The sequence below is a fragment of the Manacus candei genome, unplaced genomic scaffold (genome assembly GCF_025592945.1).
Source record: "Manacus candei isolate 608988 ecotype Guabito, Panama unplaced genomic scaffold, ASM2559294v1 h1tg000174l, whole genome shotgun sequence".
Lineage (NCBI taxonomy): Eukaryota > Metazoa > Chordata > Aves > Passeriformes > Pipridae > Manacus > Manacus candei.
Window position 1 is genome coordinate 173,991 of NW_026138222.1, and position 27,123 is coordinate 201,113.

At 54.9% G+C, this 27,123-nt stretch overlaps 2 protein-coding genes across 3 annotated transcripts in view; one reads left to right on the forward strand and one right to left on the reverse strand.

Moving 5' to 3' along the window:
- The window catches only part of PPP6R2 (protein phosphatase 6 regulatory subunit 2), a 68,624-nt gene that overhangs the window by 14,342 nt on the left and 27,159 nt on the right, over positions 1–27,123 (forward strand). For both annotated transcript variants that reach the window (XR_007900943.1, XM_051773645.1), the window contains exons 2-10: positions 5,970–6,102; positions 12,991–13,236; positions 16,086–16,272; positions 16,901–17,038; positions 18,219–18,284; positions 19,217–19,329; positions 23,225–23,338; positions 24,790–24,916; positions 25,612–25,764. Coding sequence is in view for 1 of the 2 variants with exons in the window: in XM_051773645.1 (XP_051629605.1) it covers positions 13,010–13,236; positions 16,086–16,272; positions 16,901–17,038; positions 18,219–18,284; positions 19,217–19,329; positions 23,225–23,338; positions 24,790–24,916; positions 25,612–25,764 (1,125 nt within the window). In the remaining variant the exon portion in view is untranslated. The remainder of the gene's footprint in view (positions 1–5,969; positions 6,103–12,990; positions 13,237–16,085; positions 16,273–16,900; positions 17,039–18,218; positions 18,285–19,216; positions 19,330–23,224; positions 23,339–24,789; positions 24,917–25,611; positions 25,765–27,123) is intronic.
- On the reverse strand, positions 11,755–27,025 carry LOC127463815 (uncharacterized PE-PGRS family protein PE_PGRS54-like). Its single transcript, XM_051773735.1, has 2 exons — positions 26,260–27,025; positions 11,755–12,307 (listed from the first exon to the last, which is right to left on the reverse strand). The coding sequence occupies exons 1-2, from the start codon at positions 26,953–26,955 to the stop codon at positions 12,059–12,061; spliced, it is 945 nt and encodes a 314-aa protein (XP_051629695.1). The 5' UTR covers positions 26,956–27,025; the 3' UTR covers positions 11,755–12,058.

Sequence of the window (27,123 nt, forward strand, 5' to 3'; positions counted from 1 at the left end):
ATTGATAATTTTATACACTGGGCTGTGGGAGGGAATAAAGGCTCTCATTCATTGCTGGGTTTGATGTTCCTGAGGCTTTGATGTGCTTGGCAGAAATAGCTGAGATCACGAGAGTTTGGTGTCCAGTGGGCTGCAGATCCTGCCTGGGGTTGTGAACATCTGCTGGGGCCGTGGCTGCCTCCGAGGCCTCAGCGTGTCCTGCTCTGCCTTTTGGGCAGGGATTTCACAAGGGAACGAGCAAAGGAGTGAGGGCAGGGAACAGAGAGCGCAGTGATGAGTGACAGTGGAGTTATGGAAAATTCTGGGGTTAAAAGAGTTGCTTCATTGCTGTGCTGTGAGTTCCGAGGGTGTCCTGGGGCTGCATTGGGGTGGAGAACCCCTGGAATCCCCCTGTCCCTCGGTGTATCCCAGGCTGTTCCCAGCGAGGGGCGCTCGTGGCGTGGTGTTGATTGGGGAACAGAGGGGCTGCTTTCGTGGAATCATGGAATCACAGGCTGTGGCTGCTTTCATGGAATCATGGAATCACAGGCTGGCTGGGGTTGGGAAGGACATTAAAGCTGATCCAGTGCCATGGACAGGGACACCTTCCACCATCCCGGGTTACTGCAAGCCCCATCCAGCCTGGCCCTGAGCTCCAGTAGTTATTTACATAGGAAGGGTGTCCTTCCCCCCTCTGGGTCCTTCAAGCCTCGTGTGAATGGAGGAGGAATCCATGCAGATCTTGGATTTAATCCTGACTGTGTTAGAAGGTGAATGAGGACATTCAGTGTTGTTTCATCTTGGAAGCAGCAACTGAGAGTGTGTTCCTGGGGAGTCCGAGGCAGGAGCCTGAGGGGGCTGAGAGTGAGCTCTAAAATAATTCCATAGCTCTTGATCCCCTTCCCCTGACAGACTGAATCCCAGGATCCCAGGATCCCTGAGGCTGGCAAAGCCCTCCCAGCCCATGGATCCACCCCGGGCCCCATCCCCACCTTGGCCCCCAGCCCAGAGCACTGAGTGCCACAGCCAGGCCTTCCTGGGACACCTCCAGGGCTGGGCACTCCAAACCTCCCTGGGCAGCCCCTGCCAAGGCCTCCCCACCCTTTCCAGCAACAAATTCCTCCTGAATTTCTCCAGGATGGTGAATCTCTGTCTCCCTTCTCCAACAGGAAGACTTTGAGATGTGCCTCTTGTCAGGGACGACTTGAGGCATTTATAGCGTGCTCTGAATTTTGGAGGGTGTTTACTTCTCTCTCCTGGAAAGTTGGGCCCTTTTTAGGCAACCGAAGTGGTGCAGTCGAAAAATCTTGATAACCCAAATGATCCAATTTCTTGGGAAGAGCTCAGGGATAAAAATACAGAAGCTGTAAGCTGCTGGGGGGTTGGAGCGTGGTGTTATGTACGAACCTGGCAACGCTCCTCGCCTTGTTTCCTTTGAGTGGCTTGACAGGTCTGAGAATGGCTGAGGGCTGCCTTCCAGGAGGGCTGGGAGCGGGCACAGCCCTGGGCTGCGCTGGCACGAGCTGCAGGCGGCGTGGGGTGGCTCTGGCCCCTGCCCTGGCAGTCACCGGCCCTCACTGGGACACCTGGGACCTTCCACCCCTGCCAGTGATCTCCTGGAGACTCCAGCTCCCTTCCCACCAGCCCATTTGGCACTAAAGCCCTGTCCTTGCAGGTCTGGGTGGTTCATGGCCATAAATAAAAGCACTGGAGAGTCCTCAGCTGCCTTTCCTTGTCCGGGGGTGCCTGACCTTGGGATGGACCTTCTGTGGGTTTCATTGTCCAATCAAAGATCCACGGCAGCTTCACATTCATCCTGGGTTGTACTTGGGATCATGGAATGTCCTGAGCTGGAAGGGACCCACAGGGATCATTGATCCAACTCCTGGCCCTGCACAGACACCCCAACAATCCCACCCTGGCTCTGAGAGTGTTCTCCAAACACTCCTTGAGTTCTGGAGCTGTGCCCACTGCCCTGGGAGCCTGGGCAGTGCCCAACCACCCTCTGGGGGAACAGCCTTGTCCTGAGATCCCGCCTGCCCCTGCCCTGGCACAGCTCCATGCAGATTGGAAAGGGTTTGGATGAAGCTCTGTCACCACCACGTGCTGGTTCTGTGCCGGGTCAGCTCCTGTGAAAGACATTCCCAGAGCTTGGCCAAGAGCTTAAAATAGTGCCTGTCTCGGTTCCCTCTTCAGTTACCAGGAGCATTCCAGGGACCTCATGATTTGCATCTCATTTTGCAAATGTCCACATGGGGAGAAGAAATTTGCTGTCACTGTGAACCTGAGCTGATAAAGATGTGTTGAACCCAGTGTTTGCCACGAGGACTGTGTGTGAGGGGTGTGAGGGGTGAGCCACAGGCACTGGGAACAGCCACCAGCACCAGGGAGAGAGGGACAGGGAGCTGCTCCTCCACTGGGATGGAACAGGGATTCCAAAAAACTGCCAGAGGGCAGGGTCAGATGGGATATTGGGAAGGAATTGCTGGCTGGGAGGGTGGGCAGGCCCTGGCCCAGGTTACCCAGAGCATCTGTGGCTGCCCCTGGATCCCTGGAAGTGTCCAAGGCCAGGTTGGACAGGGCTTGGAGCAACCTGGGCCAGTGGAAGGTGTCCCTGCCCTTGGACACTCCCTTGGCCTGTCCCTCCAGGCCTTGTCCCCAGTCCCTCTCCAGCTCTCCTGGAGCCCCTTTAGGCCCTGCCAGGGGCTCTCAGCTCTCCCTGGAGCCTTCTCTTCTCCAGGGGAACCCCCCCAGCTCTCCCAGAGCAGAGATGCCAATCCCTCTGATCATTCCCATGTTCCCTGGACCTGCTCCAGCAGTTTGTTTGGGTTGGTGTGTGTTTACTGTCAGACCCGGGGACTGTGGGAATATTTAACTTACGTGTTTCAGAAAGTTGGTGGAAGGATCTTTCTTTCTTTCTTTCTTCATTTATTTCCTGAAAATGAGGAAGGGGAAAGGACCAAACATATCCCAGTGATCCTGGGGCCGTGTGGGGGAAGGAGCAGGGTACAGGGCTTTGGGGTCTGGAATGGCTCTGCAGTGTCTGGAGTGACCATCTGGGTCATTTGGTGTCTGTGTAACTTGGCAGTTCTGGCTGAGGGTTGGTGCAGTGCCTCGGTCATTTTACAGCCATTCCACCCATTTACCCCTGAATTCCTGGCAGGGAGAAGTAGGGGTAGGAAAGAGTTGGTGATCTCAGAAAAACACAACTTCAGAAACTCCATGTGAGTGTTGATGGTGTAAACCCCAAAAATGGGAGAATTTCTGGATTGTCTTCCATGTTCCTGGCACCTCTCACTTGTGCTGGAGAGGAGAAGCTGGGAAGGTTGGCTGCTCTAGACTGGGATGGGATTTTTCCCTTTAAATAGCACTGGCAGGGGCTGCCCAGGGAGGTTTGGAGTGCCCATCCCTGGAGGTGTCCCAGGAAGGCCTGGCCGTGGCACTCAGTGCTCTGGGCTGGGGGACAAGGTGGGGATGGGGCCCAGGGGGGATCCATGGGCTGGGAGGGCTTTTCCAGCCTCAGGGATCCTGGGATTCTGTAATTTTTGTTGTGGTCACTCTTAAAGCAGGTGGGAAGAGACTGAATGTATCCCAAAATATCTCCAAGTGGAGGTCAGACTGCTCAGAGAATCATTAATGGTTGTTCCTGGTCCTGTGTCAGACTCTTTGGTTGCAGTGGAGGTACCCTGGGAAAGCCTTTTTTCCCTTAATTCAAAGAACTGAAATTCTTCCTTTATTAGTAAAATCTTGAGGGACATTATAACTTATATAAAAGGTTGAATTTAGTTCATCTGGTTTGGTATTTTTGATCAACCCTGTTAAAGTAACTAAGGCAGTGGGAAGACTTTAAATTTCATTAAAAATAGCTCCTTTTCATCCGTGTGTGTCCTTTTCCATACACTTCCATCCCACTGCTCCCTGCTGGGAGGTGCCACTGGAATGTACAGGGAAGGCAGGAGTCCTGTTCCTCTTGCTGTGCCCAGAGAGGATCTTCTCTGAGGGTTGGAAGGGATCTCTTGTGCAGATCTGCTGTGCTCTTCCAAAGGCACTGGAGGGGTTTACAGTGGGTTTCAGGCTGCTGGTTAAGGAGCTCTCCTTGTTACCTGAGTGGATTCCATGAAAAGGCTGTGGAATACCTTGGAATGATGCTGTCCTAAGGGCTGTGGTGGGGAAGGTGGGCTCTGCTCACAGGGGGTTGGAACAGAAATGTGGGGAAAATCTGCAACACACTTTGGTTTCATCATGGCTTAGAACTGAACTATATCCCTGTGAACTCCTGCCCCTGGATCCCTGGAAGTGTCCCAGGCCAGGTTGGACAGGGCTTGGAGCAACCTGGGCCAGTGAAAGGTGTCCCTGCCCGTGGCAGGGGGTGGCACTGGATGAGCTTTAAGGTCCCTTCCCCCCAAACCATTCCATGATTCCATGATTGTGGGATGCAGAGCTGACTTGGAAGAACAAGGGAAGCTCTCCCTTCCAACCCCCCCATTCCTCCCTCTGCCCTCAGCAGATTGTTCTGTCCGGGCTGAGGATGTCTGTGTGTTCTCCCACGGCCCTTCCAGCTGCAGCCTTGAGCTCTCCCAATGTTCAGTGTCCACTGAAGCCAGGGATCTGTAGGATTTCACTGCTCTCCCAATGTTCAGTGTCCACTGAAGCCAGGGATCTGTAGGATTTCACTGCTCTCCCAGTGTTCAGTGTCCACTGAAGCCAGGGATCTGTAGGATTTCACTGCTCTCCCAATGTTCAGTGTCCACTGAAGCCAGGGATCTGTAGGATTTCACTGCTCTCCCAACGTTCAGTGTCCACTGAAGCCAGGGATCTGTAGGATTTTACTGCTCTCCCAATGTTCAGTGTCCACTGAAGCCAGGGATCTGTAGGATTTCACTGCTCTCCCAATGTTCAGTGTCCACTGAAGCCAGGGATCTGTAGGATTTCACTGCTCTCCCAATGTTCAGTGTCCACTGAAGCCAGGGATCTGTAGGATTTTACTGCTCTCCCAGCGTTCGGGGATCAGCAGGGAGTGGTGGATGAGCTCCTTGGGGAAGGTGTCCCTGCTCAGGGCAGGGGTTTGGAGTCAGTGACCTCCAAAGGGGTCGGGCTCTGATCCTTGGAACAGGGACAGGACAAGAGGGAATGGCCTCAGGCTGGGCCAGGGGAGGGTCAGGTTGGGGCTGAGGAGGAATTTGTTGCTGGAAAGGGTGGTGGGGCCTTGGCAGGGGCTGCCCAGGGAGGTTTGGAGTGCCCATCCCTGGAGGTGTCCCAGGAAGGCCTGGCCGTGGCACTCAGTGCTCTGGGCTGGGGGACAAGGTGGGGATGGGGCCCGGGGTGGATCCATGGGCTGGGAGGGCTTTTCCAGCCTCAGGTATCCTGGGATTCTGTGAGGAAACACTTTATGGTACAAATGGTGGGGGAAAAGGCATCAAAAGACTTTAAATCCAATAACACCATCAAGAGTCTGCAGGTGGGTGAGCTCAGTTTCGGTGAGTGTTGTACCTGCAGTTAAGCAATCACTGATTAGAGGCTGAGGCAACACATTTATATTTACAGTGTATTTTACTTCTCTCCCATGTAGGGGCTGGCTGCTGGGCTGCTTCTGTTGGGTTGTATCCCCACAGCTCAGCAGGAATTCCTGGATTCGTGGTTAAACCCAGCTCTGCAGTGCTGGGGGAGCTCAGTGGGCTGAGCCAAGCTTAGTCCTCTTGTGAATCACCTTCCACTCTCCCGGGTTGCTCCCAGCCCATCCAGCCTGGCCTTGCACACTGGCAGGGCTGGGCAGTTCCCGATTCCCGGGGCTGCAGGAGGGGGTCCCTGGGATAACGGGGAGGGTCGTGTGTGCCACGGAGCTGGGGGATTTGTGGATCGTCCCCTACGGCCTTGCTCTGATTTTAATTTGGGCTAAAAGGTTCTGTGGAAGTTTTCATATGGGAGACAAATAAAAATCCTTGGCCCTCAGGTGCCTTTGGTTAATGGTAACTTTTAAAAATATTTTCCAGGATTGGAAGCTTGAGAAGGAATTTGCACTGGATGGAAACCATTTTCTGAAGCTGGGCATATTCCAGGAACTGTGACCCAAATGTGTCTCTGTCCGTGGAGAAGATCTGACGTTTGAAATAACTTCTACTGAAGGTATGAACATCTGCCTTTGCTTCTGTCATGGAATGCTTTGGCTGGGAAGGGACCCATCCAGTGCCTCCCCTGCCATGGGCAGGGACACCTTCCACCAGCCCAGGTTGCTCCAAGCCCTGTCCAACCTGGCCTTGGACACTTCCAGGGATCCAGGGGCAGCCACAGATGCTCTGGGCAACCTGTACCAGGGCCTGCCCACCCTCCCAGCCAAGAATTCCTGCCCAGTATCCCATCTAACCCTGCCCTCTGGCACTGGGAAGCCATTCCCTGTGTCCTGTCCCTCCAGGCCTTGTCCCCAGTCCCTCTCCAGCTCTCCTGGAGCCCCTTTAGGCCCTGCCAGGGGCTCTCAGCTCTCCCTGGAGCCTTCTCTTCTCCAGGGGAACCCCCCCAGCTCTCCCAGCCTGGCTCCAGAGCAGAGGGGCTCCAGCCCTGGCAGCAGCTCCGGGGCCTCCTCTGGACTCTCTCCAGCAGCTCCACATCCTCCTGCTGTTGTTCCCAGGGCTGGAGCAGCTCTGCAGGGGGGTGTCCCCTGAAGGGACAGAGGGGCAGATTCCCCCCCTGCCCTGCTGCCCACCATCCCTGTGGGATCAGCCCAGGGCAGGGGTTTGGGGTCCCAGCACACACGGACGGGCCGTGTGGAGCTTCCCATTAATGGCTGCTTTTAATCTCAGTAACAACAGCATGCCCTGGGATCTGTGGGATGTGCTCTGGTGGCTCCCCATGGGATTGCTCTGGATATTTAATACCTGGAGTCATTGGAGAGGGAGCTGTGGTGTCACAGGGATGGTCCTGCTGAGGAGACTCTGAGCTGGTTACGTGCAGTGGAGTTCATCCTCCTGGAAAGGGTGGTGAGGCCTTGGCAGGGGCTGCCCAGGGAGGTTTGGAGTGCCCAGCCCTGGAGGTGTCCCAGGAAGGCCTGGCCGTGGCACTCAGTGCTCTGGGCTGGGGGCCAAGGTGGGGATGGGGCCCAGGGTGGATCCATGGGCTGGGAGGGCTTTTCCAACCTCAGAGATCCTGGGATTCATGCTATGTTGGGCTGGTTACTCTAAAACCTCAGTTGACTGGGAAGTGCCTCTCAAAACCTGAGCTCTGATTTGCTGTACAGAACTGATGGGAAGAGGGTGGAACTTCCTCCTCCTGTGCTCCTGGGCCCAAGGCTGTTCCAGGAATGCCATGTGGAAGGGACACAGCTGCCACAGGCAGGACAGTGAGCTGGGATTACACACAGGTGTTCCCGAGGGGAGGAGCTGGGAACATCCAGAGAGCAGTGGAAGGCACAGCAGAGGGACTGCCCTCTCCTGCAGTGTGGAATTGCTCTGGGGACTCGCTGCCTCAGGATTCTCTGGAGGAGTCCTGGCTGCCCCGGGAGCCCCGGGATCCTTCCCAGTGCCAGCACTGGGGCTGCTTGGCTCGGGCATCTTCCTGGGGGTAACTGAGCTGGGAAAAGCTTTCCTAGTGCTCTGAAGGGAAGAGTTTCACATAAAGCAGTTCTCCCAGGGGAATAGGTTATGAATTAGAGATTCATAGATTGGATTGGTTAGATGGGATATTGGGAAGGAATTCCTGGCTCTGAGAGTGGGGAGGCCCTGGCCCAGAGAAGCTGTGGCTGCCCCTGGATCCCTGGAAGTGTCCAAGGGCAGGCTGGACAGGGCTTGGAGCAACCTGGGCTGGTGGAAGGTGTCCCTGCCCATGGCAGGGGTGGCACTGGATGGGCTGTAAGGTCCCTCCAACCCAAACCATTCCATGATTTTATTCTCTGATCCTTTTGGCTGCTTCTGAACATGGGATTGTCCTGCAGTTCTTGGGACAGCTTTGGAAGGCTCAGTCTAATAAGTTTTCTGTCCCAAGGAAGTGTTGCCTCCCTGCTGTTCATCTTCCTTCTGGGATCACTTGTAAATCCCTGGAACAGTCTTGGTTTGGGACCAACGTGTGCCTTGGTACATTTTTGAGCTCACTTTGGGTTTATTTCCTGTGTTTTAACCAGCTGCTGAGTCACAAAAGCTCGTGAGTGTTGCTGTAAAGCTGTTTGGAGAATCCCATTCCCTTGGGTGGGAATTCAGCTGAGCCATGGACTGACCTGGCCTTGTCCACCTGTGCTTTCCTGGGGGGCTTTCCAGCTGTGGAACAGTTTGCTGAAAAAGCTCATCTGGGCTCAAGTTCAGCAGGTTCAATAAAGTGAGACTTTATTCCCTGCAGTTGGTTATTGGATAACTGGGTTTAAAGGTGGAAGCTCTTGGATAAAGCTGAGTGTTCCTGGGGCTCTGGCCCCACCTGACGTGCTCAGAACTTCCTCACACACTGGAACTGGGGAGAATTCTCCACATTTTGGGGTCCTTTTGTTGCTTTGGGTAGCAAAGCTTAAACTTACTTATTCTTACAGAGGAAATAGAGGAGATTTTGTATTAAAACCTGACCAAAAAAAGCAGTAACCTTAAAATTCCCCTCAGGAATGTGTGTCTGTGGAGGCTGAAGGCCAGGCTGAATGGGATGGGAGCTGGGCAGGGTGTTCAGCTGGGCCAGAGCTGCTGGAGCTGGGGCTCTCTGGGGGCTTTTAGACCAGGAAGGATGTCACTGGAATGTCAGAAGGATTCAGAAACTCCTTTTGGGAACAAGCAGGATAACATCCTTCCCTCAGCATTTCCATGTGTTTCCACTTAGTAACTAAGTGGAAAACATGAAATGTTTGATTTTATCAGGAATGGGCTCGACCAGGCCGAAATAAAAGATCAGTCCATGCTGGTGATTCCCTCCCAGTTTCCAGGAGGAGTTCCTGGGGGGATTCCTGGCCCTCAGTGCTCACTGTTCTTGGTCCTGGAGAGCTGAGAGCACTGGGGAGGTTGGGAATGCTGTGGCTGTTTGTGCCCATGTCCAGTGAGGCACCAAACTGCCTGTGGGAATAACCCTGGGAGAGATAACACTGGGACAGAGCTGGGATAATCCCAGAATCCCGGAATCACTGAGGCTGGAGAGGCCTCCCAGAGCACTGAGCCCAGCCTGTGCCCCCCTTGTCACCCAGCCCAGAGCAACAAGTGCCCTGAGCTCCTTTCCCTCTGTCCTCACTGGGGTCTGGAGAGCCGGGTGTGCTCCATCACCCCAGGGAACCAGGAACAGGCCATTCCCTGGGGCTGCTCAGCAGGAAGCTGAGAGTTCAGGCATTAAAAATAAACAATGGGAGGACAAATCTCCTCTTGCAGTGCCCAGAAGGAGCACGTTGGGCTCTGAACATCCTCTGTAAAAGGGGGATATTTTTCCTTTCTGCTGATGAGGAGCTTTCCAGGCACGGGGAGGAGGGACCAGCCTGGCTCTAGGTGGGATTAAAAACAACAACATTTAACAAATAAAATAGAAAAACAGGCTCCTGAGCAGATGGAGGAAGAATTGCCCAGAGCAGAGGTGGCAAAAGGGGTCCCTTGGTTGGTGTTTTTGAACAGCAAGTGAATTAATTGTTGGAACATTTTGTAAACTCAGCTTGTGTTTTGTTGGCAAGAATTACAATAAACCCAACCCCGAGGAGGCAGAGTCTGTTAGTGTTGGAATTCTGTGTCGGAACAGGGAGATTAAATATTTCCTACTTGTCCCAGACAAGTTAAATACCCCAACCTTGCCATTCTGTTATTAATAGGAATTAACTGTGTGGGTTAGAAACTTGTCCTGCTGCACCAGGACACGGAGGGGTTGATCCAGGTGAGGCCCAAACACACCTCCAGCAACCTCCTGTCTCCTGATGGGCTTGAGCTGAAGGAGGGCAGGGTTAGATGGGATATTGGGAAGGAATTGCTGGCTGGGAGGGTGGGCAGGCCCTGGCCCAGGTTACCCAGAGCATCTGTGGCTGCCCCTGGATCCCTGGAAGTGTCCAAGGGCAGGTTGGACGGGGCTTGGAGCAACCTGGGCTGGTGGAAGGTGTCCCTGCCCATGGCAGGGGTGGCACTGGGTGGGCTTTGAGGTCCCTTCCCACCCAACCCATTCCAGAATTCCATGATCTTTCGAAGCACACCTGGAGGATTGTTTCCAGTTTTACATTGTTAACCATCTGCCCCAAACCACAGAGTCAGGGATGGCCTCGTGTGTTCTCCTTGAGCGAAGCCTCTGTGCTCCCTCCAGCGTTACAGCTCCCTGTTGTTGGAGACAGCGGGGGCTGGAGGCACAGTTGGATTTCCAGGGATCAGACTGGGAAGTGCTGCTGTGCAGCAGCTCAGCTCCAGCACTGGCAGCAGGTCCTTGGAGGAAACTGCTTTCCTGAAGCCGTCGTGGTTTTCCTTTCGTTGGATGCTCCAGAGATAAAGGAGCAGCTTGGAAGGGCTTTGAGAGTCCACTTGGAAAAAGGAAAGAGATTTCTGATTTACTGGTGACAAAAGTGACCTGGATTGAAGTGCTGAGACCTGAGATGTGGCAGATATCATGGAATCCTGGAATGGGTTGGGTGGGAAGGGGCCTTAAAGCCCATCCAGTGCCACCCCTGCCATGGGCAGGGACACCTTCCATGAGCCCAGGTTGCTCCAACCTGGCCTGGGACACTTCCAGGGATCCAGGAGCAGCCACAACTTCTCTGGGCACCCTGTGCCAGGGCCTCCCCACCCTCCCAGGGAAGAATTTCTTCTAATATCCCCTCTAACCCTGCCCTCTGGCAGTGGGAAGCCATTCCCTGTGTCCTGTCCCTCCATCCCTTGTAATAGTCTCTCTCCAATGGAACGAGATGATCTTTAAGGTCCCTTCCCACCAAACCATTCCATGATTCCATAATTAAGGCCTCCAGTCCCATCCAAGCAGCATCTCCAGCTGGCTGGGAGGTGGAGCTGCTCCCTGCCCTTCTCTATCTGTGTTTCCACAAGGATGCTGATCCCTGCAGTCTGGACAAATTCCCGTGGATCCATCCAGGCTCCTGCTGCCGGGAGATCCCGGCTCTGCCTGGATCAGGGGGAGCTGGGTGGGCTGTTCCTGCTGCCAGGAGCTTCAGGCTGGACAAGGCTCACTGGAACTCTCACACTGAGCATGCTGTGCTTTTATCCCCAAATATAAGAGCTGGGGACAGCTTGGGAAGCAAAATAGCCGAGTTATCTTGGGCAGCAGGAATGTGTGACCCTGACACATTTATCCTCGTGTTCTCATCCTCTGCTCCAACTCCTTTTCCCTGTTGTTTAGGGAGGGAAAGTGAAACTCGAGCAGTTGTGTACCAGGGATTGTTTGGAATATCCCCATGGCTGGGACCCCAGGCAGGCCCCAGGCTGGGGCTGAGGGATGGCAGCTCCATGAGGAAACTGCCCCTTTTGGAAAGCTTATTTTGGGCTGTTCACAGCTGCTGATCCCTGCAGAGCCTCGGGCAGCTCAGGGCCTGTCCCGCTGCACAGAGCAGGGAACTGAAATGTGGGGAGGGAGGAGATGGAGGGAGGGTGTTTGTGGTGGGAGCTGAGGGGGAAGGGGACAGGGGAGGAGCTGAGTACAGGTGGTAAAATCATGGACTCATGGAATGAGTTGGGTGGGAAGGGACCTCAAAGCCCATCCAGCCCCACCCCTGCCATGGGCAGGGACACCTTCCACCAGCCCAGGTTGCTCCAAGCCCCATCCAGCCTGCCCTTGGACACTTCCAGGGATCCAGGGGCAGCCACAGCTTCTCTGGGCAACCTGGGCCAGGGCCTCAGACAGCCCAAGGAAGATCAGAGAGCTTTTCCTAGAGATGTATGAAAAGTTTTGGAAAACTGTAGAATTGCCAGGTTTATAACGGTTTTAAATTTGAAAGGTGAGATTTACGTGTGGATTCCACATATATGTAGGGAATATTTATGTATTTGGGTTAACTGTGCACCCAAACCTTCTACATTTAAGGCCTTTTATGCTAGATTTTCCCTTGGTGAATTTATAACCAAGCAGAGATAGTTAAAAATATCTGAAGAACAGTTTGTAAGGAACACACCGAGCCCAACAGCAGCGCTGTCACTGCAGTGTCACGTAGGTTGAACACTCAGATGGCTGTTCCCAACCCCAAAATTCGATTTCTGAAATCCCAGGATCCCTGAGGCTGGAAAAGCCCTCCCAGCCCATGGATCCCCCCTGGGCCCCATCCCCACCTTGTCCCCCAGCCCAGAGCACTGAGTGCCACGGCCAGGCCTTCCTGGGACACCTCCAGGGATGGGCACTCCAAACCTCCCTGGGCAGCCCCTGCCAAGGCCTCCCCACCCTTTCCAGCAACAAATTCCTCCTCAGCCCCAACCTGACCCTCCCCTGGCCCAGCCTGAGGCCGTTTCCCCTTGGCCTGTCCCTTGTTCCCTGGCAGCAGAGCCCGACCCCCCCCGGCTCCCCCCTCCTGGCAGGGACTTGCAGAGCCAGAAGGTCCCCCCTGAGCCTCCTTTGCTCCAGGATGAGCCCCCCCAGCTCCCTCAGCCCCTCCTGCTGCTCCAGACCCTTCCCAGCTCCCTTCCCTTCCCTGCACACGCTCCAGCCCCTCCAGGTCTCTCCTGTCTGAGGGCCCAGAACTGCCCCCGGGATTCCAGGTGTAAAAGGAACTCAAAAGTTTCTTTTCTGTGTTCATGCCATGGTTCCTGTGAGTGCTGCAGTTGAAGGTTCAGTGTGAAAGTTACTCTGTGAAGGACCCAGGTATTTAAAATCTAATGAAAAAGGTGGGATGTTCAGCCTTTTCCATGGCCCTGCTCTGGTGGCTGGAAGGGAGAGCCCCTGTCAGTAAATGTTCCTGGAGGGAAGTGCTCAGGGCAGTGGCAGAGTCACCATCCTGGAGGTGCTGGAAGTCGTGTGGATGTGGCAGTGGAGCCCGTGGGTCAGTGGTGGCCGTGCTTGGTGGTTGGACTCAGTGATCTCAGGGGTCTTTTCCAGCCCTGGCAGTTCCATGGGGATGGAGAGCAGAGGGGCAGCATTAACCGGTCCCTTTGTGCCTCCCAGCCAGCCGTGTCCCATCACCATGTTCTGGAAGTTTGATCTGAACACGACGTCGCACGTGGACAAGCTGCTGGACAAGGAGGATGTGACACTGGAGGAGCTGATGGACGAGGATGACGTCCTGCAGGAGTGCAAGGCCCAGAACCGCCGGCTGCTGGACTTCCTGTGCCAGCAGCACTGCATGGAGCAGCTGGTCACCCTCATCACCCATGAGCCCCCCCTGGACATGGACGAGAAGGTCCGATTCAAGTAGGTATTGGGGCCCTGCCCTCCCACCCCACAGATCCTGGGGCTGCAAACCAAGGCTTCCCCCTGGGCCTGTCCTGCGGTGCCAGGGGTGTAACCTCTTCAGTGGGGAGCACTGGGGGTGTGTCACAGCATTTGGGGGCTTGTAGGGCATTTTCAGACCCTTTCTGCTTTACTTTTAGTAGTTTAACATGGAGCTTGTCTTACAAAAATATCTCTTGTTGTTCACTCAAAATCAGCGTCTCCAAAGCCCCTTGAGTAGGGTTTTGTTGGAACTGTAGCACAAGGGGGAGAAATCTCTGAAGCCAATGGGTTTTCAAACCCCCAGAAGAAAGTGAGCTGTAAAGTGAGTGGAAAATGTGATATTCTCAATGTGCTGGACATTGAGCCCCTGCTGGTTTCAGGGATCACAGCTCCAGAGGACCTGACTGCACTCAGAGCGTGCTGAGCTCCTCACACGGGTTTGGTTCTCACAGCAACTTGTGTTTATCCACTTTTAGCTGAATGTATACTTCAGAGTATTTACAGTTTGGACTTGGGAAGTTTGTTTGTCTTTGTTAAGTTTATATAAAAATAAAGGGTTGCTCTGACTATAAATAAATAAAACCAGGCAGGTTTTTCCTGGTGGGAGTGGGTCAGTGTTGGCCATTGCTCAAAGCCCACAGAAATGGGAATGTTTGGGTTTATTGTCAGGTGAGGCAGTTGATAGCTGTGATTAGCTGACTGTTCCAGGTGAGGGAATGCCAGGGAATATGTTCTATAGTAATCTGGAATATGCTTTGGCTGCTTTTACAAGGATCCTGCTGTAAAAGGTGAATTTGAGACCCCCCTGCAGAGCTGCTCCAGCCCTGGGAACAGCAGCAGGAGGACGTGGAGCTGCTGGAGAGAGTCCAGAGGAGGCCCCGGAGCTGCTGCCAGGGCTGGAGCCCCTCTGCTCTGGAGCCAGGCTGGGAGAGCTGGGGGGGTTCCCCTGGAGAAGAGAAGGCTCCAGGGAGAGCTGAGAGCCCCTGGCAGGGCCTGAAGGGGCTCCAGGAGAGCTGGAGAGGGACTGGGGACAAGGGATGGAGGGACAGGACACAGGGAATGGCTTCCCAGTGCCAGAGGGCAGGGTTAGGTGGGATATTGGGAAGGAATTGCTGGCTGGGAGGGTGGGAGGCCCTGGCCCAGGTTGCCCAGAGCATCTGTGGCTGCCCCTGGATCCCTGGAAGTGTCCAAGGGCAGGCTGGAGCAACGTGGGCTAGTGGGAGGTGTCCCTGCCCATGGCAGGGGATGGGATGAGATGGGCTTTGAGGTCCCTTCCCACCCAAACCATTCCATGATTCCATGATTGTAATGAAACAGGGAAGGTGGGGACAGAGACAGAGGTTTCAAGGTGCAAATTCCTCTGGGTCACTGTGGCTGACCTTGATGGAGCAGTTGTTGGAAGCACCTCAGTCTCTGGGGCAGATGAGGCACGGAAGCGTTTCCAGAGCCCAGGGAGGGACAGGAGAGGGGAGAGAGGGTTTGAGCTTGTTAGAAGCTGGGAAGCTTTTGGAATAAATAAAGGCCAAGCAGTAAGAATGGACTCTGTCTAAATCCAGCTGGAATCCCAGTTTTGGCTCTTCAGAAAAGGTTGTTAAAGTTTGTGGAACGGGGAGAAACTCGATAGGTCTGGAAGGACGTGCAGCTCGGGATGGTGTGAGCTGGGGAAAGGGGATCATCAGATCCTTCCTTCTTGGGAGGCTGGGCTGGAAGTTCCTGAAGTTCAGAAGGGAACTGCAAAGAGGAAAACTCCACAATAAAGCCCCATCCAAGCAGAATGTGTGGAACTGAGAACCTGGAGGGAGACCTGGAGCAAGAAAGGAGAGTGTGAACTCTTGGAACTGTTGTGGCTGTTTGGAATGGATTGGTGACGTTGTGGGTGTCCCCAAAACCTACTGAGAGCACGGGGTGGGGAGAGCACAACTCCCAGGGGTGTCAGAGGGTGCTCTGGGGACAGAGGGTGAGTGCCAGGTGAGGTGAGTGCCCTGCAGCCTGGAAAGCAGCAGCACTGGGATGAGGTGCCTGAATGGAAGGGTGAGGTGATGGGTCAGGACCTGGGGTATGAAGGCTGCAGGAACAGAACGTGCTGGAACAAGGAGAGGTTTCATTTCTCCCCTGTGCACAGAGAAGCACCACACACGGATTTTTAGGAGTGGTGGATGCCTTTTGCATGGAGCAATGAGCCAGAAGAAGGAGAAATGAGTGTCCATGTCCCCTTGGGGGCTCTGAGAAATGTGATGCTGTAAATCCCTGTGTATGGTAACCATAATGCCCTGACCTTTAATGTCCTCTGAGCAGCAAAGAGCACAGAAACAGCATCACCAGGGGCTTGGGGTGGTTTTGGAACTCTTAGGACTGGAACTACATAAATACAAGGAGCCTGGTTGGGAAGTGAATGGTGCTGGGAAAGGGGGCAAAGCTTCCAGCTGGCCTGGGAATGTTTTAGTGGCTCATGGTGGGTGAAGAGCTTGGGTTGCAAAGATTGAAAAAGACCCTGATGTAGAAGCCTGGTTTGATTAGAAACAACCCTTTGAAGGTAAAAGTACATCCTCACAAGAGGAATCAGTCATGAGATGGTTTGGGTGGGAAGAACCTTAAAGCCCCTCCAGTGCCACCCCTGCCCTGGGCAGGGACACCTTCCACTGTCTCACCTTGCTCCAACCTGGCCTTGGACACTTGCAGGGATCCAGGGGCAGCCACAGCTTCTCTGGGCATCCTGTGCCAGGGCCTGCCCACCCTCCCAGGGAAGAACATCTTGAGTAAGAACTGCACCCAGGGGAGGTTTCCCGGGGAGCTCCCTCTGGAGCTGCAGTGTCTGCTCTGTGTTCCAGGTACCCCAACACGGCCTGCGAGCTGCTCACCTCGGACGTGCAGCAGATCAACGACAAGCTGGGCGGGGACGAGACTCTGCTCAACATCCTCTACGACTTCCTGGATCACGAGCCCCCCCTGAACCCTTTGCTTGCCAGCTTCTTCAGTAAGACCATCGGGAACCTCATTGCCCGGAAAACGGAGCAGGTAGCGCTGGGCTCTGTCCTGCGGGGCACAGGGGATCTCCTGGCAGGGCTGGGCTGCCCTGGGAGCTCGGGATGGTCTCACAGGCGGCTTAGAGGTTGGAGTTGGAATGTAGGCTCCCAAAAGTTCTTGGAATTCCTCACTGGAGGGAGGTGCTGGCTTAGGCAGACACCTTCCCTGAGCTTTGGGGTCGGGGTACTCCCGTACCACAGCCGAAGGTTTATTTTTCATACTAAGGCATATTGAGGCACCCTTGGGTCATCAGAGCCTCAGTCTCATCCCTATAAAAGGGGTGCTGGAAGCATGGGCTGAGCAGGCATTTGGGAACGTGCACATCCCAGTTAAACACTGGGTTTTAAAATGAAGGCTGTCATAGACTGCGAGAAAAGGACAATTCTCCAGCTCCACTTGATGCTCTTACTCTGTGGCCTTGGGCTTCCTTGGGGTGCAGAGGAGACAAAAGCTGGCTAAAAAGATTTTACTTAGTCCTGCCATGAGATAAGAACGTTATTGTCCCGTTCTCTGGAGAGTTCCCAACCTCATCACTGTTGGGATCAGGGTCGGGGCGAGGAGGTGAACCCAGGGAGATGTGTGTGGTGCTGGCAGCTGATGGGGGCTCCTTTCCTTCCAGGTGATTGCCTTTCTAAGGAAAAAGGACAAATTCATCAGCCTGGTGCTAAAGCACATCGACACATCAGCCATGATGGACCTGCTGCTGCGGCTCATCAGCTGCGTGGAGCCCGCGGCGCTGCGGCACGACGTGCTCAACGTGAGCCGGGGCTGGCATGGGCATGGGCATGGGGCTGGGGATGGGCTGGCACTGCCCTCCTGGGGCTGGGGGGCTGGGGATGGGCTGGCACTGCCTGCTGGGGATGGGGCTGGGGATGGGCTGGCACTGCCCTCCTGGGCTGTGCCACTGGGGCTGGGCCTTCAGAGCTGCTCTACTGGGCTGTGCCACCAGGGCTGGGACTGGGATTGCACCCTTGAGGCTGTGCCTCTGGGGCTGTGACTGCCCTCCTGGGGCTCTGCAGCCAGGAATGGGGCTCTGGGGGCAACCAGAGTCCTGTGGGTCGCTGATTGTGAGAGCAGGCCCTGACACAGGCTACCCAGAGAAGCTGTGGCTGCCCCTGGATCCTTGGAAGTGTCCAAGGCCAGGTTGGACGGGGCTTGGAGCAACCTGGGCTGGTGGGAGGTGTGGATAGGGGGTGACACTGGATGAGCTTTGAGGTCCCTCCCAGCCCAACCCAACCAATTCCATGATTCCATGAGCTTTACAGTCCATTCCAAACCAAACCATCCTGTGATTCCGTTGTTCTGAGATTCTGTCATTGCAGAAACCTCCAAAGTCTTTTTCCTTTTCCTTAGTGTTAGGTGAGTTATTCCAGAAGCAGCTGGGAATGCTTTAGGTTGGTTATTCTGAGGGATGCCACATCCAGCAGTTGGCCTGGAACAGTTGGGTGGGGATGAGGATGAGCTTGTAGGGGAGGCTGGGGAAGGAGAGGGGGGAGGGAGTGTTTTGAGGTGACATTCCTGGTTTGCCTGGGCTGGGAAGGGGAGATGAGGGATGGTTTGCACCGAGGGCAAGATCGAGGTACAACAACAGCGTTGTGGCATCTGGGAGGGTCAGGAATTACTGAGTGGGAACAGCAGGAAGAGGAGGAACTGGGGGGAGAAGAATGTGTTGATCAGTGTGGTGATGCTGCCCAGAGGAGACACTGTTTGTCCCTGGTCCATTCTGTGTTTCCCAAAGTCATTTAGGTTTTAGTTCCATGGCAGGGTGGAAATCAGGATCCATCCCTGTCTGCACTTGGGGAATTTGGGTCCTGCCTGTGGCTGGGATTAGGAGAGAGGAGGAAGGGCTTCCCCTTCCTGAAAAGCCTGAAAAGCTTCTCAAAACTCCTCTTGTTCCAAGTTCTGGGAAATCAAACCAGGATTTTCTTTCCCTCCAGTGGCTCAATGAAGCGAAGATTATCCAGAGACTCGTGGAGCTGATCCATTCCAGCCAGGACGAGGACGTGAGTGTGGCCAGGGTCTTGGCTCTGGGGGTGGTGGGTCCTGCAGGGTCCGTCCAGGAGACTCCCAGGTCCCTTTGGAGATGTCCTGGTGACCTGTGGAGGAGCTGAGGGACCACCTCAGGGTGTCCTGTCCTCTGCTTGCTCAGCACCAAAGCCCTTTGTTGTGGTTTTAATCTGGTTTTAATCTGGTTTTTACTCCCAATTCCTCAGTTCATTTTGCTGCTGCATCAGTTCATCTCGAACCTGCAGACAATGGGAACTTCACTGGCTTTCAGTAGGAACCTGCTGTTCATTGAAAATCTTTTCCAATTGACCAGGTTGTGCAATTCTCATGTCTTTTAGCCCATAAACAGAAATTCAACCCTAAAATCTGCAAGATGAGTTCTCTGAGCCCTGAAAAGGTGGCAGTGCCAACCCTGATTCCCTCAGCTCATCCCAGCCAAAGTTACACCCCTGGGAGGAAAGCTGGGCAGTGCCTGGTGGATGTGTGTGCTGGAGCAGAGCTGTCAGCAGCTCCAGAGAGGCTTTGATTGATGGCCAGAACAAGAGGATTAATCCCTCAAAGTACCCCTGCAAAGCCTTTGAATCCACAGTAATTAAGTTGTAAAGGGTTTTATCAAAGCATTTCTTTTTCTCCAGGCGGGAAAGCTGAGCAGGGAGCAGGAGAAATGAAATGCCCGTGTTGGGAATGTGTAGGTTGATGGAGTTGAGGGAGATTAAAAAGAACCTTCATCTCAACTCCTGACCTGCAGTTAATGGTTAAGTTCAGGCCAATCTCCTCTTCAGTTCTGTGATCTGTTCACGTTGTGATCAAGGCTGTACCTAACAGATGAGTCACTTCAGCGTGGTGGGAAGAGCTGGGACTGACCTGTGTTGTTGCACTCCCAGCTCGGTTCCGTTTGCCCTGACCCTGCTCCGTGTCCTTGTTCCAGAGGCAATCCAACGCTTCCCAGACCCTGTGTGACATCATCAGGCTGAGCAGGGACCAGAGCACACAGCTCCAGGACACCCCAGAGCCGGATCCCCTTCTCACAGCACTGGAATCGTGAGTACCCCGCTGTTCCCGCCGGGATCGCTCCGGGCACACGGGCGGTGTCCGGCCTTGGCACAGCTCCTGGGCCAGCCTGGGGTGTGCTCTGAACCACCCCTCTTGGGGGGTGGGGCTTTGTGGCTCCCTCTGAAGGCAGCAGAGGGGGGTCAGGGAGCCCAGAATTCCTGCTGGGTTCAATGGGAGGCAAAACCCAAGGGATTTGAGGCTGGGAGAGTTGGGGTGTTCTGCCTGGAGAGCAGCAGTTTATGAGAGACCTCACAGCACCTTCGGGGTCTGAAAGGGACTCCATCAGGAACTGGAATACCAGGACAAGGGGGAATGGGTTCAAACTGAAAGAGGGGAAATTTAGGTTGGATATTGGGAAGGAATTGCTGGCTGGGAGGGTGGGCAGGCCCTGGCCCAGGTTGCCCAGAGAAGCTGTGGCTGCCCCTGGATCCCTGCAAGTGTCCAAGGCCAGGCTGGACGGGGCTTGGAGCAACCTGGGCTGGTGGAAGGTGTCCCTGCCCATGGCAGGGGTGGGGCTGGGTGTCTCTGAGGTCCCTTCCCACCCAGAGCATTCCATAACTGTGATATCCCAGATAACATCCAGTGTGAGCCGTGTACCACAAGCGTTGATTTTCCCGCTTCGCTCCATTCCCCTGGTGTTGTTTCTTTGCTCTTTGTAACGTACATTTAAATTATTTATGTACCATGTTTTCTGCTTCTTGTATTTGCTGCAAACCTAAAATTTTCCTGGAGATTCTCCATGAGATTGAAACCAAAACCAGGCTCTTCCAGGCCTGGAGGGGACATTGTGACAGGAAAGGGCTGAAAGGAGCCGTGCAATGAACAGCAGAGCAGCTGCAGCTGGGGCTTCAAACTCCCCCTGGACGTGTTTGTGTCCACCCAGAGCTCCTCAGTCCCTGTGACAGTGCTGGTGTTTTGTCCTGAGTCAGAGCTCTCAGTTCCTACAGGACTGTGAGGGCATCCCTGGCACAGGAGCCAGTGTGGGTGGGTGGGAATGGGATGTGGATCCTGCTGCACACAAGCACTGGGAAGCCACCAGGACCTTTCTGGGCCTGACATGGAGCTCTGCCCCTGCCAGGACCTGCTGCTCTTCCTTAAATGCTTCGTTTCCTTTGCTGCACCAGCAGGAATGGGGCAGATCTTTGTGCCATGGACATAATCCTGTCCTGGCAAAATAGCACAGCGTTGGGTTTTCATGGAGTCCCAGGATGGTTTGGGTGGGCAGGGACCTTAAAGATCATTTCCCTGCCATGGGCAGGGACACCTTCCACCAGCCCAGGTTGCTCCAAACCCCATCCAACCTGGCCTGGGACACTTCCAGGGATCCAGGGGCAGCCACAGATGCTCTGGGCAACCTGTACCAGGGCCTGCCCACCCTCCCAGCCAGGAATTCCTTTCCAATATCCCATCTGACCCTGCCCTCTGGCACTGGGAAGCCATTCCCTGTGTCCTGTCCCTCCATGCCTTGTCCCCAGTCCCTCTCCAGCTCTCCTGGAGCCCCTTTAGGCCCTGCCAGGGGCTCTCAGCTCTCCCTGGAGCCTTCTCTTCTCCAGGGGAACCCCCCCAGCTCTCCCAGCCTGGCTCCAGAGCAGAGGGGCTCCAGCCCTGGCAGCAGCTCCGGGGCCTCCTCTGGACTCTCTCCAGCAGCTCCACATCCTCCTGTTGTTGTTCCCAGGGCTGGAGCAGCTCTGCAGGTCCCATCCCTGTGGATCCTTCAGCCTCTCCTCAGTCTGTCTCAGTTCTGAGCCCTTCCAGTGTGGGAGATGAGGTTGGAAGGGCTCAGTGGTTCCCCCTGGGAATCCCAGGACCTTTAGTGAGGGTCCCGAGCTCCTGCCTGGGAGGGTGATGGCCCTGGAGAACGTGGGGCTTTCACACTCTTTTGGTCATTGGAAACTTTCTTGGTAGTTTTACAGAGGGCTGTAGGACCCTGCACTTCCAAACACATCTCTGAAATTCCTGGTGCCACTTCATTGTTCAAAATAAAGGATCTTTGAGCAAAAGTACTTTTTTTGCTTCTTTTCCCTTTCTGCTGAAGGTCACAGATCCCATTACTTTTTTTCCCCAGCATTACTGGTGACCTTTTTGATTTTGGATAACTTTTATCATCTCTGGGTCAGGAATTAATGATCAGCTGGGGCAGGATGGAGGAGCCAGGACCAGGGTTATGGAATAAACCCCAAATCCAGATTTCAGTGGCTGCTGCCTGGGTGAAAAAACAGTGAACTCGGTTAATTACAGCAAATTTACTTTTTTTTCCTGCCTCTGCCTCTCCTGCCTTTGCTGACGGGGTGTTTTTAGAGGCTCCTCATTAACATAATCCTCTCTCATGCATTATTCATCTATTTTTACATTTTTATCTCATATTTTATTTATACCAACGGGAATATGTTAGAAAATAGTACAAATTCAGCTGTGATCTCCAGTAATGCTGGTTTGAGCTGGACCTGTGAGTCAGGAGGGCAGGGAAGGCACCTGCTGAGTGCTGGGGTTTGGGGAGCTGTCGTTGACATCCTCAGAATTCTCATGGGAAGAGCCTGAATTCTGTGGGGAACCAGGAGCTGCTGGGGAGCAGGGCTGGGCTCAACCTCCTGTTCCTCTGCTATTCATTCCCAGGGCAGAGAGCAGAGAGAACAGTGGGGTGTTACCTCTGTGCTGGTTGTTCTTCAGTTGTGAGGCTGTTCCAGGCTGATTTCAGTGCTGGAAAGGCCCAACCCCAGAGCTCAGCCCTTCCTTGGTGATCCCTGCCCAGCTCTGTCAGGGCTGGGCAGGCACCTGCTGCTGGGGCAGGGGCTCAGAGAGGGGAATTGATTCAAATGTTAAAATATCTCACTGTGCCCCAGCGTGGGCACAGGCCCAGGGCAGGGATTGTCCCTGTGCTGGGAACTGGGGAGGCCCCCCTGGAATCCCGGGGGCAGTTCTGGGCCCTCAACCAGGAGAGACCTGGAGGGGCTGGAGCGTGTGCAGGGAAGGGAAGGGAGCTGGGAAGGGTCTGGAGCAGCAGGAGGGGCTGAGGGAGCTGGGGGGGCTCATCCTGGAGCAAAGGAGGCTCAGGGGGGACCTTCTGGCTCTGCAAGTCCCTGCCAGGAGGGGGGAGCCGGGGGGGGTCGGGCTCTGCTGCCAGGGAACAAGGGCCAGGCCAAGGGGAAACGGCCTCAGGCTGGGCCAGGGGAGGGTCAGGTTGGGGCTGAGGAGGAATTTGTTGCTGGAAAGGGTGGTGAGGCCTTGGCAGGGGCTGCCCAGGGAGGTTTGGAGTGCCCATCCCTGGAGGTGTCCCAGGAAGGCCTGGCCGTGGCACTCAGTGCTCTGGGCTGGGGGCCAAGGTGGGGATGGGGCACAGGGGGGATCCATGGGCTGGGAGGGCTTTTCCAGCCTCAGTTATCCTGGGATTCTGGAGGGGGATCGTGGCTGAGCCCACTGAAATGTGGGTGTTACTGACATTTGCTTTGTTGGCCGCAGTGTCCAACCCTGGCTCTCACCAGGCCCCTCAGGAAGGGTTCTCTTCCACTGTGTTGTCCTCCCGTGGTTCTGGTGGATAATTGTGGATGATCAGCAGTAGCTTCACCTTGTCTTTAATAACTTGCACTGAGTTGGCACTGGGGTTGTGTTCCATGTTAGAACTGCGAGGTGGTGAAGGAGGACAGGTTGGTTTGGAGTGGGGGTGTTGGTAGCCAGGTGTTGCCTGAGGGATCAGTGCCCATGTTCAGGAAGGGGGTGCAGAACCAGTCACGTCCTGTGGGATGTCACTGAAGTGTCTTCATTCCTTCCCCAAGTAATTCAATAAATGTGGCAGCCCTTTCCTTCCAGGAGACCCCCAGGTGGGTGTTTGGTGATGAAAGCAGCTGCCAAGTCCGTGTCATTCTCCCCCTGTCGTGTCACCCCACAGGCAGGAATGTGTGGAGCAGCTCCTGAGGAACATGTTTGATGGAGAGCAGACAGAGAACTGCATCGTCAATGGCACGCAGGTGCTGCTGACCCTGCTGGAGACGCGGCGCTCCGGGTGAGTCGAGATCCCTTCCCTCCGGGAGCAGGGGAATGGGAACCCAGCCCAGTTCTCTTGGGCAAAAAGGACGTTTGGTGGCCTGGTATGAAGTGCTGCCTAGAAATGTCTGCGAGGACAAGCAGTGCCAGGACAAGAGGAAATGACTTTTAAGCTGAAGAGGGGAGATTTAGATGGGATATTGGGAAGGAATTGCTGACTGGGAGGGTGGCGGGGCCCAGGCCCAGGCTGCCCAGAGCATCTGTGGCTGCCCCTGGATCCCTGGGAGTGTCCAAGGCCAGGTTGGAGCAACCTGGGCTGGTGGGAGGTGTCCCTGCCCATGGCAGGGGGTGGAACTGGATGGGCTTTAAGGTCCCTTCCCACCCAGCCCATTCCACAATTCCATGATTCTCTATGTGTGATTGTATAGTTCTAATTTTGTTTTTAAAAGTTATGTCCCCTTTTATTTCTTCTTATGGAGAAAGAGGAGAGAAAAGGCAAAGAGAGTTTTGTGGAGGGAAGTGAGACATGGAACAGCTCACTGTTCAACAAGGAGGGATCAGGAAGGGTGAAGATCCTGGAGCTTCAGGAAGAGGCCCTGGAGAGCAGGACAGGAGGGGGCACTGGGGAAACAAGGTGTTGGTCAGAAGGTCTTGAGTGGAGCTGAACTGAGAAGGGACTGAGCCAGGAACTGTGCTGGCTCCTGGGATCTCTGGAGCTGTGTGAGCTGGAGGCTCAGGGATTCCTGCCCAGCTCCTTCCTGACTGTCTGGAATTCCATTCCCTGATGGAGTGAGAGTGTTTGTGTTACTGCAGTTGGGTGGCAGAGCTGTTGTGATTTACTCCCTGCCAGTGAAGAGGGGTGATGAGCACAGCTCCAGCCCCTCAGGCTTTCCATCCCTTGGTGTCTTTGTGTGCATCTCTCTGAACACCTGGGGAGGATTTACAGCTTTTAACAAATATTTGTAGTTAACTTGCTGATGTCATTTGCTTCTCAAATATTTGGGAACTTTTAAAGAGCAGGAAGCCCTTCAGGAATGTGTCTCTGTCACCTCTGGCACAGGTTTGACACACTAAGTTTGATATCAGGTTTGGTATGTGAAGAGCATCTTGTAAATGATATATTAATATAATGTATGTAAATATATTATGTAAATATTTTCAGTGGCTGGAAATTATTATTTTTCGTATTGACAGTTATTTTTTCAGAGAAAATCACTGACATGGCCAGCAAGACTGGAGACCCTTGTAAGGTTTTGTCAAATCTCCACCTCGGTGGACACTGAGGTGTGAAGGGAAGTTGTTTTAGTGGAGTTCTGACTGAACAAGTTGGGCAGTGATTTGTTATCCCAAAGTCACCGAACCCCGGGATGGCTGGGGTTGGAATGGACCTGTAAGACCATGTGATACCATCTGGTGGTTAAAAAGGGGAAGGTTTATCCCGAGGGAATTGTCCTGCTCTTCCCCTGGCAGGGTGGAAGGACTGATGGACTCGTACACTCAGGGATTCGAAAGGTCTTACACTGTCAACAGCAGCATCCTCCACGGGATTGAGCCTCGGCTCAAGGACTTCCACCAGCTGCTGCTCAGCCCACCCAAGGTAGGCCTGGCCTGGCTCCTGCTCAGGGAGTTCCCTGTCCTTGCACACAGATCTCCTGGGCACTGCCAGGAGCAGGAGGCTGCCACAGACACAGGGCTTGGGGAGGAAAATCCACGCTCCAGTGTGGTAGTTCAGGGGTTCAGGGATGAGGCAGGAGGAACCTGAGAGCTGTTGTGTTCAGGGAAATCCAGGAAGTACAGACACATGGGACTGGGGGATTGAGGGAGGGTGGTGAAGAGGAGGGAACTTTGAATTAGTGGATATTTGGGTTTTAATCTTCAGATTTGGAAGTCAAAGTCTCCCAGTGGTCACAGGACTGGGAGGGTGGTTTAGGTTTCCCTGCAGGGAACATTCCTGAAAGGAACTGGTTCTGTGAAATCCCAGGATAGTCAGGGTTGGAAGGGCTCTCTGGAGACCATTCAGTCCAACCCCCCTGCCCAGGCAGGTGACACAGGAACAAGTCCAGGTGGGTTTGGAATGTCTCTGGAGAGGGAGACTCCACCCCCTCCCTGGGCAGCTGTTCCAGGCTCTGCCACCTCCGTGGGAAGTTCTTCCTGCTGTTGAGGTGGAACCTGTGGTTTAATTTCTGGCTGTTGCTCCTGCTCCTGTCCCCTGGCCCCCTGGGGAGCACCCCCCCTGTTGTGTGTGTGCCCTGAGGGGTGCTGGGGTGAGCTGACCCTGCCCTGTTCCCCCAGAAATCGGCGATCCTGACCACGATCGGGGTGCTGGAGGAGCCGCTGGGGAACGCGCGGCTCCACGGCTCCCGGCTCATCGCGGCGCTGCTGCACACCAACACTCCCAGTATTAATCAGGAACTATGCAGGCTCAGTACCATGGATTTATTACTTGTGAGTATCCCAGCGGGGCACCGGCAGCGGGGAGAGGGGAAGGACGTCCCGCTGGGAGCAGTTTTGCTTTCCCTTTCATCTCTTCTGAGCCTAATTACTGCTCTAATCTGCTGCGGGAGCATCCAGGCCTGGAACAGCCCTGTAACCCACAGCCAGTTGTCTGGCATTTGGAACTGAGCCTCACACTTCACATTTCTGGTTAATGCAGTGGAGGGTGTGTGAAACAGTCTGGTTGTGGGGTGTGTGTGAGCTCCTGTAGTGCTGGGAGCTGGGCTGCCTCACAGAATCCCAGGATCCCTGAGGCTGGCAAAGCCCTCCCAGCCCATGGATCCACCCTGTGCCCCATCCCCACCTTGTCCCCCAGCCCAGAGCACTGAGTGCCACGGCCAGGCCTTCCTGGGACACCTCCAGGGATGGGCACTCCAAACCTCCCTGGGCAGCCCCTGCCAAGGCCTCCTCACCCTTTCCAGCAACAAATTCCTCCTCAGCCCCAACCTGACCCTCCCCTGGCCCAGCCTGAGGCCGTTTCCCCTTGGCCTGGCCCTTGTTCCCTGGCAGCAGAGCCCGACCCCCCCCGGCTCCCCCCTCCTGGCAGGGACTTGCAGAGCCAGAAGGTCCCCCCTGAGCCTCCTTTGCTCCAGGATGAGCCCCCCCAGCTCCCTCAGCCCCTCCTGCTGCTCCAGACCCTTCCCAGCTCCCTTCCCTTCCCTGCACACGCTCCAGCCCCTCCAGGTCTCTCCTGTCTGAGGGCCCAGAACTGCCCCCGGGATTCCAGGGGGGCCTCCCCAGTTCCCAGCACAGGGACAATCCCTGCCCTGGGCCTGTGCCCACGCTGGGGCTGCCACAGCCCCGGGGCCATTGCCCTCCTGCCCCCTGGGCACAGCTGGGCTCACGTCCAACCGCTGCCACCAGCACCCCCAGGGCCTTTTCCAGCTTTCCAGCCCCTCTGCCCCAGCCTGGAGCTTTCCATGGGCTTGGGGTGACCCAAGGGCAGGACCCGGCACTTGGCCTGGTTGACCTGCATCCCACTGGCCTCGGCCCCTGGATCCCATGGATCCCATGGATCCCATGGATCCAGCCTGTCCAGCTCCCTCTGCAGAGCTTCTGCCCTCCAGCAGAGCCACATCCCACCCAACTTGGTGTCATCCATGAACTTACTGAGGGAGCCCTTGATCCCCTCATCCAGACCATGGATAAAGGTTGTCCCTCTGGGAACAGGGACCGGGGCCGGAAGGTTCTGGTATAGCCTGGGCAGCCTTAAGAGAATTATTTCCATACTTAAAAATTCTTAGTTACTCTTTTTCTTAGCATTAAATCAGCCACAGAATAGTTAGATTGTTTTTTTCAGCATGTCTGTGC

Excerpts from the sequence above, each read along its gene's own strand:
- LOC127463815 (XM_051773735.1), bottom strand. The coding sequence starts at position 26,955 with ATGGTCTGGATGAGGGGATCAAGGGCTCCCTCAGTAAGTTCATGGATG. Across the intron at positions 12,308-26,259 it reads CTGGGCCAGGGGAGGGTCAG|GTTGGGGCTGAGGAGGAATT; the intron begins GTTGGGGCTGAG and ends GGGGAGGGTCAG.